At 47.6% G+C, this 17,268-nt stretch overlaps 1 protein-coding gene across 4 annotated transcripts in view; it reads right to left on the reverse strand.

Annotated features, from left to right (window-relative positions):
• The window catches only part of TRPM8 (transient receptor potential cation channel subfamily M member 8), a 273,438-nt gene that overhangs the window by 122,624 nt on the left and 133,546 nt on the right, over positions 1 to 17,268 (reverse strand). For all 4 annotated transcript variants that reach the window (XM_056535991.1, XM_056535992.1, XM_056535990.1 and 1 more), the window contains exons 7-10: positions 4,226 to 4,403; positions 1,946 to 2,118; positions 1,676 to 1,850; positions 818 to 885 (exon numbers count right to left, since the gene is read on the reverse strand). In XM_056535991.1, the coding sequence (XP_056391966.1) occupies positions 818 to 885; positions 1,676 to 1,850; positions 1,946 to 2,118; positions 4,226 to 4,403 (594 nt within the window). The remainder of the gene's footprint in view (positions 1 to 817; positions 886 to 1,675; positions 1,851 to 1,945; positions 2,119 to 4,225; positions 4,404 to 17,268) is intronic.

A 17,268-nucleotide genomic window follows, 5' to 3' on the forward strand; every position in this document is an offset into this window, starting at 1 on the left:
TTGCACTGATGGGACAGGAATTAAACAGGACTTTATACTCGTCCTCTGTAATGAGACCCTTATCCTTAGCTGGTCCTAACAACTTCCTGTAGTCGCTCAAATAGTTATTCGTGGGGTCAGATGTCAATTTCTCGTATTTAGTAGTGTCTGATAGGAGTGCCATCACCATATCCACATATGCCTCTTTATCCATGATAACCACATTTCCGCCCTTATCACTGGGCTTGATCACTATAGTGCCATTATTCTTAAGTGAGACCAACGCAGCCTGTTCACCTTTATTCAAATTAGAGTTCACCATACCCCTTCTAGGATGGATGTCCCTTAGTTCTTGTGTTACAATATCAACAAAAATCTCAATATTGGGGTACTGAGAAAAGGATGGAACTACTTTGGACTTAGGTTTCATGTCAGTATATGGAGCCTCAAATTTAGCCTCTAAACCTTCACTCTCTGAGAGTAACTCATACAGTGTATCAACAGTTCTTTCATCTCTCAGTAATTGAGCTCATGAGTCACTATCTTTCTTACTATGCCATTTATGCAACGCTAGCTTGCGCGCATATTGATACATTGTAGAGCCAGCAGAGAAAAACATTTATGAATGAGGTTTTTATCATGTGTCTTTTCTAACCGAAAGTACTTCTATGGTCGCCATACAGTGACATCTGGCAGCAGCTTTATTGAAGACACATGCACACTCTGATCTAATCATTTTCTGTCACTCATAGGTGATCATTCTAAATATTTGCCCAATTTAATTAAAAAAGTTAATATTTTTATATCATGTTATCTTAAATATTCTGTTGGAACTCACCCTTAATGTCTCCTTCCCACCTCCCTGAGCAAAACATACAATTGGAATTTTTCCACCATAATTGGAATCTGCAGGAAAGGATGGATTAAAAATATCAGGTATGCAACATTACATTGTAATATTAATTGTAATTGTATAAATAACACTGTTAGTTTCAATCCATTGTGAGTTAAAGCATCGCTTTCATATATTTCCCAGACATTAGTAGAGATTCTAGCAACAAACACCATTTTCTTTTCCATTTGAAGGTCATACCAAGGTTTTTTTGGTAGTACATGGGCTATGGTGCTGGGCACTAGGAGTGAGGGGACAACAAGCCACTCTGCCTTGGCATGTTTATATCAAGGGCTATGGCAACAAACTCAATTCTTTTCCCAGGTAAACAAAGACCTAGCTATGAGTGATGTACAGTTTGGTAACAATTTATGCAAAGAAATTGCACATACTATATATATATTTAATTGTTTTTGACCACGGAAGGGGGGGGGGGGGGCAATTATTATAGTATACAGTATATGTCTTTTTTTTTAGTAGAGACAGTGCTAATTTTTGTGCAAATTATTGCCATTTTTACACAGCACACAACACTTTTATAAAAAATGAAGGGGTTTAGCAGGATGGGTGGGTACTACTGTTTATGCCAGAAATTGTCATAAATCATAACAGGAATCTACAACAACTCATAGCTAATGTAGACTTCTGCGTGAGGTGCATTGACAGACAAAGATGTGCCTAAATTATTAAGAGGCATTTAACAATTTAAACAAGCAATATTAATAAAATAAGTTTAAAAAAAAAAGTTTCTAAGACTAGAGGCTACAGGGAGAGAGAGCTTGCATGTATCTATGTAGTCCATACCAGGGACATTGAGTTCTGAGATATATTTCTCCAATGATGCTCGGAGATCAGCTTCTGTAGTTGGATGTCCATTAGTTCCATTGTCCACCAGGATCAAATGGGTGTGGTTGTTGTCCAGACAGTAGAGAGGGTCACGCTTTTGCTCGTCCATGATGTAATGAGCCACATAATTTCCCTATCACAGAGAATCGTATGTAAAAGGTAAGATAAAAAATAATACAAACAATATTTCTGCATTCATTATCTAATAATAAATATTTATGTCCAAACCTCAGTTGTTGAAGACCGGATAAGTGTATCACGATTAGAGATCATTCCCCAGGCTGCAATGCCAATGGCTACCACTTTCTCTTCTGAGCTTCGACTAATGGAATTATCTCTGACCACCTCTCCAATGTACTTCATAAGACCATAGTGAGTGCCTCCTGTGAAGATCCAGGCACCTGGAAGTAGGTTGAAAACACTTTAACGGGTTGTACAGTTCTATAAAATATAGGAATAGTGATAGTATACATAAAGGCCTTCATGATTTAAAAACTCAATGTTTGTTGTTTGAACCTATATAGATCTCCCACGAAGATCAAGAGAATTAGGTTTGCCATCACTGTAGAGACTGGACAGAAAACACAGCAGAGCAGGTCACAGTCACAATCACCATTTACTGAATTGCTCTTCATCTTGCACACCATAATAAAGATCATGAATATGGACTCCAACACTGCCAAAGCTGTGATTATTATGCCAACCCTGCAGGAAATGCCTGCTCAGCTCACATCACCCACCACTGGCGGGTCATCATTGTGGCAATTGATTGGCTAAATGTGCAGTACCTGCAGGGTTAGCACCTTATTGGAGGCTGGAAATAGTAGAAACCTCCAGGGAGAGAGTCCTTTGGATAGGGGATAAGATGTCTGATTGCGGGGGTTCTGCCAATGGGGACCCCCCAAGATCTCCCTGCTGCACCTGGCGTTCGTTTAGAGCGTCAGGTGCAGCGCTGGTGGCTCGTGATGTCATGGCTGCGCCCCCTTAATGCAAGTCTATGGGAGGGGGCGTGACGGCTGTCACGCCCCTCCCCTAGACTTAACATAGTAACATAGTTCATAAGATTGAAAAAAGACCAGAGTTCATCAAGTTCAACCTATAACCCTAATGAGTACCTACTCAGTTGATCCAGAGGAAGGCAAAAATCCCTCATACTAGAGGTTAAAATTCCTTCCCGACTCCAAATATGGCAGTCAGAATAAATCCCTGGATCAATGTTCTGTCCATATAAATCTAGTATACATAACCAGTGATGTTATTGCTCTCCAAAAATGCATCCAGCTCTGTTTGAATTATTTTACAGAGTTCACCAAGACCACCTCCTCAGGCAGAGAATTCCACAGTCTCACTGCTCTTACAGTAAAGAACCCCTGTCTGTGTTGGTGTAGAAACCTTCTTTCCTCTAATTGTAGAGGATGCCCCCCTGTTATAGATACAGTCCTGGGTATAAATAGATCATGGGAGAGATCTCTATACGGTCCCCTGATATATTTATACATAGTTATTAGGTCTCCCCTAAGCCTTCATTTTTCTAAACTAAATAACCATAATACTGATAATCTTTCTGTGTACTGTAGTCCTCCCATTTCCCGTATTACCCTGGTTGCCCGTCTTTGAACCCTCTCCAGCTCCCCTTTATCTTTCTTGTACACTGGTGCCCAGTACTGTACACAGAATTCTATGTGTGGTCTGACTAGTGATTTGTACAGTGGTACAATTATTTCCTTGTTGTGGGCATCTATGCCCCTATTGATGCACCCCATGATTTTATTTGACTTGGCAGCAGCTGCTCGACACTGGTCACTACAGCTGAATTTACTACTATTTACATTTATCAATGTTGAACCTCATCTGCCACTTCCTAGCCCAAACCTCCAACCTATCCAGATCCATTTGTAACAGTGCATTGTCCTCTATAGTGTTTACCGCTTTACAGGGTTTAGTATCATCTGCAAAGATTGCTACTTTACTATTCAACCCCTCTTCAAGGTCATTAATGAATATATTAAACAGAACAGGACCCAAGACTGACCCCTGTGATACCCCACTAGTAACAGTCACCCAATCAGAATAAGCACCATTAATAACCACCCTCTGTTTCCTATCACTGAGCCAGTTACTTAACCACTTACACACATTCTCCCCCAGCCCAATCCTTCTCATTTTATGCACCAACCTTTGATGTGGAACCGTATCAAATGCTTTGGAAAAATGCAGATATACGACATCCAGCGATTCCCCCTGGTCCAGTCTGGAGCTCACCTCCAATTGCATTAAGGGGACATGGCCGTGACGTCACAAGCCTCCGCCCATGCCCCGAATGTCTGGGGTGCCGCAGCCGAGATCGCGGGGATCCCCAGCGGCGGGACCCCCACGATCAGACATTTTATCCCCTATCCTTTGGATAGGGGATAAGATGTCCAGTGCAGAGTACCCCTTTAAGAAAAAAAATTCCCTAGACAAACCTTTCAAACTTATACATTTTTCATTTACACTCTTTCATGTTACCTTTGGTTTGTGCAATGTAAATAAGACGACTGAAGATCTTGCGCATTCGTGGCTTTAGGGAAAAGTTTTTAGAACCACCAGTCACAGAGATGATGAGGTTTGGTGTTTTAAGCTGCCAGTATTTGGTCATGAGCTCATACAGTGTCTCTGGGGCTGTGTCTCGGGACAAGCGAATGTACTAAAAAAGAAAAGAATATTGAGTATGATACCAGACTTTGAGCTGTCAGATGTTTCTTATACATTAATATCCAGGTGAGAACAATTTGCTCTTGCTTTGTCAATCTGATGCTGTTTTGCCAAATTGTGTATCCAGTTTTAGAGAATGTCCACACGTGGCATATTTACAATATTAACAAAGTGGATGAGATTTAAAAAAACAATCTATCCACAGTCTGCTGATCAAATCTGCAAAAAATCCATGTGGAAACTAACTTGAGAGAAATTTATGTAGTGAATATGCTGCATAAAAATGATGGATTTTCCATATTGATTTTAATAGAGAACTTGCACCAGAATCTGCTGCTTAGTGGATACTACATTAGTTCATACTGGTAGAACATCCATTGCAGATGCACATTCTGCTGAAAGAATGAATATGTTCATGTAGAATCTGCCTGATAAGTATATTAGTCAATGGGACATTAAATTAGAGGGGTAAATTTTGGGCGCATAATTAACCCAGATTTCAGGTAGTGCAGATTTACTGATGGAATTCAGTGAGAAAACTCTGGTTTCTGAGCCAGATTTATCATAGCGGCTCAGTATGGTTGATAAATCTGCTGTGCTTTAAGGCAGGGTTCAGACTGAGGAGATTCTGTGTGTAATTCCGCTAAGAAATCACAGAAATTTCAAGGCAGCAGAGTCCCACTGTTGTCTATGGGATTCTGCTGCACAGTCCACACTATGGAATGTCAGTGGAAAAGTTTCCGCCACCGAAAGAATTATCTCTCTCATTCTTTCAGCTGAATCCATGCAGAATACATTTCCCTCTATGGGGACGGCAATGTCCATGCAGCCTTGGTGCTGTCTAATTCAATCAGTGCAGGGTGCGCTTGGATTCTGCTGAGCTGCAGTGTTACGTGTTGGGCCTCAGAAGCAGAGAGAATACCACTCCGGAGGATGGAAGCAGGGCCGGACTGGACATTGGACACATGGGAAGGAGCAGGCACAGTGGCTGCTGGAAGCAGACTTGCCCCGTGCAGGCATGCACATTTGCTTCTAGCCCCTTTTGGGGCCCTGTTTACAAATCCTGGCGCCAAGGTGGCTATACCTCGCTGGAGGCTGAGGGTCACAGAAAAAGTTGAGGCGGGCTAAGTATACTGCAGCACAAAAGATGGGAGTCGGTGTGCCCCCTCTGTGAGTGCTGTCTCTGAACCCAATATCCCTTGCTTCGGATGAGCAATTTTCATGATGGCCGCAGGTAAGGAAGTTGGGTGAACTGAGGTTGAGGAGATCAAGGATGGGGCGGTGGCAGAGGTGGCGGCGGGGGGATGGCAGAGGTTGGGGGGATGTATGCATGATGTGTGTATGTATGTAAGTGTTTTGTATGGATGGATGTGTGTATTTGTATAATAGATGAGTGTATGTATGATGGATGTGTGTGTATGTATAATAGATGAGTGTATGTATGATAGATGTGCGTGTATGAATAATAGATGAGTGTATGTATGATGTATGTGTGTATATGTATAAATAAAAATATTTAGTCAGTGGCCAATTGAGTAAGTTATCCGACTTAAAAAGATGAGAGAGACCTGTAATTTTCATCATAGGTATACCTCAACTATGAGAGACATAATGAGAAAAAAAATCCATAAAATCACATTGATTTTTTAAAGAATTTATTTGCAAATTATGGGGGAAAATAAGTATTTGGTCACCAACAAACAACCAAGATTTCTCGCTCTCACAGACCTGTAACTTCTTCCTGTATTAATGGCACCTGTTTCAACTTGTTATCAGTATAAAAGACACCTATCTACAACCTCAAACAGTCACACCCCAAACTCCACTATGGCCAAGACAACAGAGCTGTCGAACAGAGCTGACACCAGAAACAAAATTGTAGACCTGCACCAGGCCGGGAAGACTGAATCCACAACAGGCAAACAGCTTGGTGTAAAGAAATCAACTGTGGGAGAAATTATTAGAAAATGGAAGACATACAAGACCACTGATAATCTTTCTTGCACTAGGGCTACACGCAAGATCTCACCCTGAGGTGTCAAAATGATCACAAGAACGGTAAGCAAAAATCCCAGAACCACAAGGGGGGGACCTAGGGAATGACCTGCAGAGAACTGGGACCAAAGTAACAAAGGATACCATCAGTAACCCACTATGCCGCCAGGGACTCAAATCAAGCAGTGCCAGACGTGTCATCCTGCTTAAGCCAGTACATGTTCGGGCCCATCTGAAGTTTGCTAGAGAGCATTTGGATGATCCAGAAGAGTCTTGGGAGAATGTCATATGGGCAGATGAAACCAGCGTAGAACTTTTTGGTAAAAACTCAAATTGTCTTGTTTGGAGGAGAAAGAATGCTGAGTTGCATCCAAAGAACATCATACCTACTGTCAGGATCCGGATGGGAATACTGTGAGGATACTGGTGGTGGATCCTCTGTGTCAGTGGGGTGATGACGTGGGCCGTACCAGGGGGACGGAGTCTAAGGGGTTACTGGTTTTCACCAGAGCCCGCCGCAAAGCGGGATGGACTTGCAGCGGCAGGTAACCCCCAGGTCGTTCCACCCGATAGCGACTCAACCCCAACTGACGGCTGAGACAGGCGCGGTACAAGGGATTAGGCAAGAGCAAGGTCGGATGTAGCAGAAGGTCAGGGCAGGCAGCAAGGTTCGTAGTCAGGGGCAACGGCAGAGGGTCTGGAACACTGGCTTGGGACATACACGGGAACGCTTTCACTGGCACTGAGGCAACAAGATCCGGCAATGCTGGGAAGGGGAAGTGAGGTTTTATAGAGAGGGCACAGGTGTGAGCACTGATTGAGCCAGGCGCCAATCAGTGGCGCACTGGCCCTTTAAAACACAGAGAGCCGGTGCGCGCACGCCCTAGGGAGCGGGGCCGCGCGCGCCGGGACTGAGCCATCGGGGAACAGGACGGGTGAGGTGACTGGGATGCGAGCCGCGAGCAGGCGCATCCCGCTACGCGGATCGCATCCCCGCCAGTAACATTGATGCAGCGCTCCCGGTCAGCGGGTCTGACTGGGGCGCAGCGAGAAGGTGAATGCCGCAAGCGCTCCGTGGAGGAGCAGGGACACGGAGTGCTCGGCGTAACAGTACCCCCCCCCTTGGGTCTCCCCCTCTTTTTGGAACCCAAAAACTTGCGAATGAGCTCCTTGTCGAGGATATTATCCTCGGGTTCCCAAGACCTCTCTTCGGGGCCACAATTCTCCCAATGTACGAGAATTTTTTTTTTACCTCTGACCATTTTGGACGCGAGGATTTCCTTAACAGCGAAAACATCAGAGGAGCCAGAGACAGGAGCTGGAGCGACAACCTTGGGAGATAAGCGGTTAAGAACAAGAGGTTTGAGAAGTGAAACATGAAAGGAGTTAGGAATACGGAGAGAAGGGGGAAGAAGAAGTTTGTAGGAGACAGGATTGATTTGATACTTGATTTTAAAAGGTCCAAGATAACGTGGTCCCAGCTTATAGCTGGGAACACGGAAGCGGATATACTTGGCAGAGAGCCACAATTTGTCCCCAGGAGCGAAGACAGGAGGAGTTCTTCTCTTCTTTCGGCATGTCTCTTCATACAAGACGAGGCCAGTAGGAGCGACTTTTCAGTCCCGGGTAACTTCATCAACAGCAGGCAATCCAGAAGAAGTGGGAATGGGGAGGGGGGGCAGAGGGTGACGGCCGTACACCACAAAGAACGGGGATTTGGCGGAGGATTCAGAGTTTTTGAAATTGTACGAAAATTCAGCCCAGGGTAGAAGGTCGACCCAATCGTCTTGGCGGGAGGAAACAAAATGTTGCAAATAGTCACCAAGGATCTGGTTAACTCTCTCTACTTGCCCATTGGATTGGGGATGATAGGAGGACGAGAAATTTAATTAGATTTTTAATTGATTACAGAGAGCTCTCCAAAATTTCGATACAAATTGGATGCCTCTATCCGAGACGATATGCATGGGTAGCCCGTGAAGGCGAAAAATATGCATAAAAAATTGCTTCGCCAACTGTGGCGCAGAAGGAAGACCTGGGAGCGGAATGAAATGTGCCATTTTGGAGAAACGATCAACGACCACCCAGATGACGGAGTTGCCATGGGATACAGGAAGATCCGTAATAAAATCCATGGCAATTTGACACCATGGCCACTCAGGAACAGGTAAAGGATGGAGGAGTCCAGCAGGCTTCTGGCGAGGGGTCTTGTCCCGGGCACAAACTGTACAGGTCCGAATGAAATCAGCGACATCACCCTCCAGCGTAGGCCACCAATATAAACGAGAAATAAGTTGGATGGATTTCTTGATGCCAGCGTGGCCAGCGAGGTGAGAGGAATGTCCCTACTTGAGGATCTTGAGGCGCTGGCGTGGAGGGACAAAGGTCTTTCCAGGAGGAGTTTGTCTAATAGAAGCTGGAGCAGAGGAGACCAGGCACTCAGGAGGTACTATGTGTTGTAGAGGGGCTTCAGATTCGGTAACATCAGAGGAATGTGAAAGGGCGTCAGCCCTGACATTTTTGTCAGCAGGACGAAAGTGAAACTCGAAGTTAAAGAGGGCAAAAAACAACGACCACCTAGCCTGGCGAGGGTTCAGACGTTGGGCAGACTGGAGATACGAGAGATTCTTGTGGTCAGTGTAAATGACAATGGGGTGTTTGGAACCCTCCAGTAGATGCCTCCATCCTTTGAGAGCTAACTTGATGGCCAGAAGTTCACGATCACCAATGGAGTAATTTTTTTCCGCCGGAGAGAAGGTTTTAGAAAAGAAACCACAAGTAATATTATGTCCGGTAGAGTTTTTTTGGAGGAGTACGGCTCCGGCTCCGACTGAGGAGGAGTCCACTTCCAGCAAGAAGGGTTTTGATGGATCAGGTCTGGACAGCACTGGAGCAGAAGCGAAGGCAGTTTTGGGGCGATTGAAGGCCTCATCCACTTGAGGAGGCCAGGATTTAGGGTTGGCATTCTTCCTGGTTAGGGCCACAATAGGAGCCACAATGGTGGAAAAATGGGGAATAAACTGTCGGTAGTAGTTGGCAAATCCCAAGAAGCGTTGGATAGCACGGAGTCCAGAAGGGCGTGGCCAATCTAAAACCGCTGACAGTTTGTCTGGGTCCATTTGAAGTCCCTGGCCAGAGACTAGGTAACCTAGGAAGGGAAGAGATTGGTATTCAAAGAGACATTTCTCCATTTTGGCATACAGTTGATTTTCGCGGAGTCTCTGGAGCACTAGGCGGACATGACGACGGTGTTCCTCTAGACTAGAGGAGAAAATCAAGATTTCGTCCAGGTAAACCACAACACAGGTATATAACAAGTCCCGAAATATTTCATTAACGAAGTCCTGGAAGACTGCAGGGGCGTTGCAGAGCCCAAAGGGCATAACAAGATATTCAAAATGTCCGTCTCTGGTATTGAATGCGGTTTTCCACTCATCCCTTTTCCTGATGCAAATGAGATTATATGCGCCTCTTAAGTCCAATTTAGTGAAGATGTTGGCGCCACAAAGGCGGTCAAAGAGTTCAGAGATTAGAGGCAGGGGATAGCGGTTTTTGATGGTGATTTTATTTAAACCGCGGTAGTCAATACATGTTCGTAGGGTACCGTCTTTTTTTGAAACAAAGAAGAACCCCGCTCCGGCAGGGGATGAGGACTTATGAATGAATCCCCTCTTTAAATTTTCCTGGATGTAGTCAGACATGGCTTGAGTCTCAGGGGCGGACAGAGGGTAGATCCTTCCCCGGGGTGGAGTAGTACCAGGAAGGAGGTCAATAGGGCAGTCATAAGGCCTATGAGGTGGCAAAGTCTCTGCTTGTTTTTTACAGAAAACATCGGCAAAGTCCTGGTAGGCCTTGGGAAGACCTGGTATAGGTGGAGCCACAGGGGTTTGACTAACGGGAGCAGACGTGAGGCATTGTTTGAGACAAGAAGAACCTCAACTCTTGATCTCCCCGGTGGTCCAGTCAAGGGTAGGAGAATGACGTTGGAGCCATGGCAAGCCGATGAGAATTTCAGAGGTGCAGTTGGGTAAGACAAGAAATTCAATCTTTTCGTGATGCAGTCCAATGCACATTAGCAGGGGTTCTGTGCGGTAACGCACAGTGCAGTCCAATTTTTCTCCATTGACTGAAGAGATGTAGAGTGGTCTGACGAGACTGGTCACTGGGATGTTGAACCTATTAACGAAAGAGGCCAAAATAAAATTTCCTGCAGAACCGGAGTCCAAGAAGGCCACAGCTGAGAAGGAGGAGTTAGCAGAAGAAGAAATCCGCACAGGCACAGTGAGACGTGGAGAAGCAGAATTCACACCTTTGTGAGGAATCGGAGTGCGTTTTTCCTGACGCGGAGGGCGGACAGGACAGTCTTTTAGGAAGTGTTCGGTACTAGCACAGTACATGCATAGATTCTCGTTACGGCGGCGAGTCCTCTCTTGTAGGGTCAGGCGGGACCGGTCCACTTGCATAGCCTCCTTGGCAGAAGGCACAGGAATAGATTGCAGTGGACTTGAGAAGAGTGGAGCCGGGGAGAGAAATCGCCTGGTGTGAACAAGGTCCATCTCCTGTCGGAGCTCCTGGCGTCTTTCAGAGTACCGCATGTCAATGCGGGTGGCCAAATGGATAAGTTCAGACAGGTTAGCAGGAATTTCTCGTGCGGCCAGTACATCCTTGATGTTGCTGGATAGGCCTTTCTTGAAGGTCGCGCAGAGGGCCTCATTGTTCCAGGATAATTCAGAGGCGAGAGTACGAAATTGGATGGTGTATTCGCCCACAGAAGAACTTCCTTGGACTAGGTTCAGCAAAGCAGTCTCAGCTGAGGAGGCCTGGGCTGGTTCCTCGAAGACACTACGAACCTCAGCGAAGAAGGACTGGACAGTGGCAGTGACAGGATCATTGCGGTCCCAGAGCGGTGTGGCCCATGACAAGGCCAGACAGGAGACTAACCATGAAAGCCACCTTAGACCGTTCTGTGGGAAATTGGTCCGACATCATCTCCAAGTGTAGGGAACATTGAGACAGGAAACCACAGCATAGTTTAGAGTCCCCATCAAATTTGTCCGGCAGGGACAGGCGGAGGCTGGGAGCGGCCACTCGCTGTGGAGGAGGTGCAGGAGCTGGCGGAGGAGATGGTTGCTGAAGCTGTGGCAGGAGTTGTTGCAGCATGACAGTCAGTTGGGTCAGCTGTTGTCCTTGTTGCGCTATCTGTTCAGATTGCTGGGCGACCACCGTGGTAAGGTCAGCGACAACTGACAGCGGGACCTCAGCGGGATCCATGGCCGGATCTACTGTCAGGATCCGGATAGGAATACTGTGAGGATACTGGTGGTGGATCCTCTGTGTCAGTGGGGTGATGACGTGGGCCGTACCAGGGGAATGGAGTCTAAGGGGTAACTGGTTTTCACCAGAGCCCGCCGCAAAGCGGGATGGACTTGCAGCGGCAGGTAACCCCCAGGTCGTTCCACCCGATAGCGACTCAACCCCAACTGACGGCTGAGACAGGCGCGGTACAAGGGATTAGGCAAGAGCAAGGTCGGATGTAGCAGAAGGCAGAAGGCAGCAAGGATCGCAGTCAGGGGCAACGGCAGAGGGTCTGGAACACTGGCTTGGGACATACACAGGAACGCTTTCACTGGCACTGAGGCAACAAGATCCGGCAATGCTGGGAAGGGGAAGTGAGGTTTTATAGAGAGGGCACAGGTGTGAGCACTGATTGAGCCAGGCGCCAATCAGTGGCGCACTGGCCCTTTAAGTCGCAGAGAGCCGGCGCGCGTGCGCCCTAGGGAGGGGGGCCGCGCACGCCGGGACTGAGCCGTCGGGGAACAGGACGGGTGAGGTGACTGGGATGCGAGCCGCTAGCGGGCGCGTCCCGCTACTGGATCACATCCCCGCCGGTAACATTGATGCAGTGCTCCCGGTCAGCGGGTCTGACCAGGGCGCTGCGAGAAGGTGAACGCCGTGAGCGCTCCGGGGAGGAGCAGGGACCCGAAGCGCTCGGCGTAACACCTACTGTGAAGCATGGGTGTGGAAACATTATGCTTTGGGACAGTTTTCTGCTAAGGGACCAGGATGACTGATCCGTGTAAAGGAAAGAATGAATGGGGCCATATATCGTGAGATTTTGAGTGAAAACCTCCTTCCGTCAGCAACGGCATTGAATCTTGGATCTTTCAGTATGACATGATACCAAATGATAATGATACCAAATACACCACCCGGGCAACAAAGGAGTGGCTTCGTAAGAAGCATTTCAAGGTCCTGGAGTGGCCTAGCCATTCTCCAGATCTCATCCCCATAGAAAACCTTTGGAAGGAGTTGAAAGTCTGTGTTGCCCAGCGACAGCCCCAAAATATCACTGCTCTAGAGGAGATCTGCATGGAGGAATGAGCGAAAATACCAGCAACAGTGTGTGAAAACCCTGTGAAGACTTACAGAAAACTTTTGACCTCTGTCCTTGCCAACAAAGGGTATATAACAAAGTATTGAGATGAACTTTTGTTATTGACCAAATACTTATTTTCCACCAGAATGTACAAATAAATTCTTTAAAATCAGACAATGTGATTTTATGGATTTTTTTTTTTCATAATGTCTTATGTCTCCCATAGTTGAGGTATATTTATGATGAAAATTACAGGCCTCTCTCATCTTTTTAAGTGGGAGAACTTGCACAATTGGTGGCTGACTAAATACTTTTTTGCCCCACTGTATCTATCATGCATACACTCATCTATCATGCATACACACATCTATCGTATACACATCCATCATGCATACTGTCACGATGCCGGCTGGCAGGTAGTGGATCCTCTGTGCCAGAGAGGGATTGGCGTGGACCGTGCTAGTGGACCGGTTCTAAGCCACTACTGGTTTTCACCAGAGCCCGCCGCAAAGCGGGATGGTCTTGCTGCGGCGGTAGTGACCAGGTCGTATCCACTAGCAACGGCTCACCTCTCTGGCTGCTGAAGATAGGCGCGGTACAAGGGAGTAGGCAGAAGCAAGGTCGGACGTAGCAGAAGGTCGGGGCAGGCAGCAAGGATCGTAGTCAGGGGCAACGGCAGAAGGTCTGGAACACAGGCTAGGAACACACAAGGAACGCTTTCACTGGCACTAAGGCAACAAGATCCGGCAAGGGAGTGCAAGGGAAGTGAGGTAATATAGGGAAGTGCACAGGTGATTACCCTAATTGGAACCACTGCGCCAATCAGCGGCGCAGTGGCCCTTTAAATCGCAGAGACCCGGCGCGCGCGCGCCCTAGGGAGCGGGGCCGCGCGCGCCGGGACAGAACAGACGGGGAGCGAGTCAGGTAGGGGAGCCGGGGTGCGCATCGCGAGCGGGCGCTACCCGCATCGCGAATCGCATCCCGGCTGGCAGCGGGATCGCAGCGCCCCGGGTCAGAGGACGTGACCGGAGCGCTGCAACGGAGAGAGAGAAGCGAGCGCTCCGGGGAGGAGCGGGGACCCGGAGCGCTCGGCGTAACAGTACCCCCCCCCTTGGGTCTCCCCCTCTTCTTAGAGCCTGAGAACCTGAGGAGCAGACTTTTGTCTAGGATGTTGTCCTCAGGTTCCCAGGATCTCTCTTCAGGACCACAACCCTCCCAGTCCACTAAAAAAAAATTTTTTCCTCTGACCTTTTTGGCAGCTAAGATTTCCTTGACCGAGAAGATGTCCGAGGAGCCGGAAACAGGAGTGGGAGGAACAGATTTGGGAGAAAAACGGTTGAGGATGAGTGGTTTGAGAAGAGAGACGTGAAAGGCATTAGGGATACGAAGAGAAGGAGGAAGAAGAAGTTTATAAGAGACAGGATTAATTTGACGCAAAATTTTGAAAGGACCAAGATAGCGTGGTCCCAACTTGTAGCTAGGGACACGGAAGCGGACATATTTAGCGGAGAGCCATACCTTGTCTCCAGGGGAAAAAACGGGAGGAGCTCTTCTTTTCTTATCCGCGAATCTCTTCATGCGTGAAGAAGCCTGTAAGAGAGAATTTTGGGTCTCTCTCCATATGATGGAAAGGTCACGAGAAATTTCATCCACAGCGGGCAGACCAGAGGGCAAGGGAGTAGGGAGGGGGGGAAGAGGGTGACGGCCGTACACCACGAAAAATGGGGATTTGGAGGAAGATTCAGAGACCCTGAAGTTATACGAGAATTCGGCCCATGGGAGAAGATCTGCCCAGTCATCCTGGCGGGAGGAAACAAAATGTCGCAAATAATCACCCAAGATCTGGTTAATTCTTTCTACTTGTCCATTGGACTGGGGATGATATGCAGAAGAAAAATTTAATTTAATCTTGAGTTGTTTACAGAGAGCCCTCCAGAATTTAGACACAAATTGGACGCCTCTATCCGAGACAATCTGCGTAGGCAACCCGTGAAGACGAAAAATGTGTACAAAAAATTGTTTAGCCAACTGAGGCGCAGAAGGAAGACCAGGAAGAGAGATGAAATGTGCCATTTTGGAGAATCGATCAACGACCACCCAAATAACAGTGTTGCCACGGGAAGGGGGTAAATCAGTAATAAAATCCATACCAATCAGAGACCAAGGCTGTTCGGGGACAGGCAGAGGATGAAGAAAACCAGCGGGCTTCTGGCGAGGAGTCTTATCCCGGGCACAGATAGTGCAGGCTCGCACAAAGTCCACAACATCCGTCTCCAGAGTCGGCCACCAATAGAAGCGGGAGATGAGTTGCACAGATTTCTTGATACCCGGATGACCTGCGAGATGGGAGGAGTGACCCCATTTGAGGATTCCGAGGCGTTGGCGAGGAGAAACAAAGGTCTTTCCTGGAGGAGTTTGCCTGATGGAGGCAGGAGAAGTGGAGATCAGGCAGTCAGGTGAAATGATGTGTTGCGGAGAGAGTTCAACTTCTGAGGCATCCGAGGAACGAGAGAGAGCATCGGCCCTAATGTTCTTATCGGCAGGACGAAAGTGAATCTCAAAATTAAATCGGGCAAAGAACAGAGACCACCGGGCCTGGCGAGGATTCAGCCGTTGGGCAGACTGGAGGTAGGAGAGGTTCTTGTGGTCGGTGTAGATAATAACAGGAGAACTTGATCCCTCCAGCAGATGCCTCCATTCCTCAAGTGCTAATTTAATGGCTAGAAGCTCTCGATCCCCGATGGAGTAGTTCCTCTCCGCTGGAGAGAAGGTCCTAGAGAAAAAACCACAAGTGACAGCATGCCCGGAAGAATTTTTTTGTAGGAGAACAGCTCCAGCTCCCACTGAGGAGGCATCAACCTCCAATAGGAAGGGTTTGGAAGGGTCAGGTCTGGAGAGGACGGGAGCCGAAGAAAAGGCAGACTTGAGTCGTTTAAAGGCGTCTTCTGCTTGAGGAGGCCAGGACTTGGGATCAGCATTTTTTTTGGTTAAAGCCACGATAGGAGCCACAATGGTAGAAAAATGTGGAATAAATTGCCTGTAATAATTGGCGAACCCCAAAAAGCGTTGGATAGCACGGAGTCCGGAGGGGCGTGGCCAATCTAAGACGGCAGAGAGTTTGTCTGGATCCATCTGTAGTCCCCGGCCAGAGACCAAATATCCTAGAAAAGGAAGAGATTGGCATTCAAACAGACATTTCTCGATTTTGGCATAGAGTTGGTTGTCACGAAGTCTCTGAAGAACCATACGGACATGCTGGCGGTGTTCTTCTAGATTGGCAGAAAAAATTAGGATATCGTCCAGATATACAACAACACAGGAGTATAACAGATCACGAAAAATTTCATTGACAAAGTCTTGGAAGACGGCAGGGGCGTTGCACAGGCCAAAGGGCATGACCAGATACTCAAAGTGTCCATCTCTGGTGTTAAATGCCGTTTTCCACTCGTCCCCCTCTCTGATGCGGATGAGGTTATAGGCGCCTCTTAAGTCCAATTTAGTAAAGATGTGGGCACCTTGGAGGCGATCAAAGAGTTCAGAGATGAGGGGTAAGGGGTAGCGGTTCTTAACCGTGATTTTATTAAGACCGCGGTAGTCAATGCAAGGACGTAGGGAGCCATCTTTTTTGGACACAAAGAAAAATCCGGCTCCGGCAGGGGAGGAGGATTTACGGATAAAGCCCTTTTTTAGATTCTCCTGGACGTATTCGGACATGGCAAGAGTCTCTGGGGCAGAGAGAGGATAAATTCTGCCCCGGGGTGGGGTAGTACCCGGGAGGAGGTCGATAGGGCAATCATAAGGCCTGTGAGGAGGTAGAGTCTCAGCTTGTTTTTTGCAGAAAACATCCGCGAAGTCCATATAGGCCTTAGGGAGACCGGTTACTGGAGGAACCACAGAGTTACGGCAAGGGTTACTGGGAACCGGTTTTAGACAGTTCTTGGAACAAGAGGACCCCCAACTCTTGATCTCCCCAGTGGACCAATCCAGGGTTGGGGAATGAAGTTGAAGCCAGGGAAGTCCAAGGAGAATCTCCGAGGTGCAATTGGGGAGGACCAAAAGTTCAATCCTCTCGTGATGAGATCCGATGCTCATAAGAAGGGGCTCCGTGCGGAAACGTATGGTACAGTCCAATCTTTCATTATTTACACAATTGATGTAGAGGGGTCTGGCGAGACTGGTCACCGGGATGTTGAACCTGTTGACGAGAGAGGCCAAAATAAAATTTCCTGCAGATCCAGAGTCCAAGAAGGCCACTGTAGAGAAGGAGAAGGCAGAGGCAGACATCCGCACAGGCACAGTAAGACGTGGAGAAGCAGAGTAGACATCAAGGACTGTCTCACCTTTGTGCGGAGTCAGCGTACGTCTTTCCAGGCGGGGAGGACGGATAGGACAATCCCTCAGGAAGTGTTCGGTACTAGCACAGTACAGGCAGAGGTTCTCCATACGGCGTCGTGTCCTCTCTTGAGGTGTCAGGCGAGACCGGTCG

The sequence above is a fragment of the Hyla sarda genome, chromosome 8 (genome assembly GCF_029499605.1).
Source record: "Hyla sarda isolate aHylSar1 chromosome 8, aHylSar1.hap1, whole genome shotgun sequence".
Taxonomy (NCBI): domain Eukaryota; kingdom Metazoa; phylum Chordata; class Amphibia; order Anura; family Hylidae; genus Hyla; species Hyla sarda.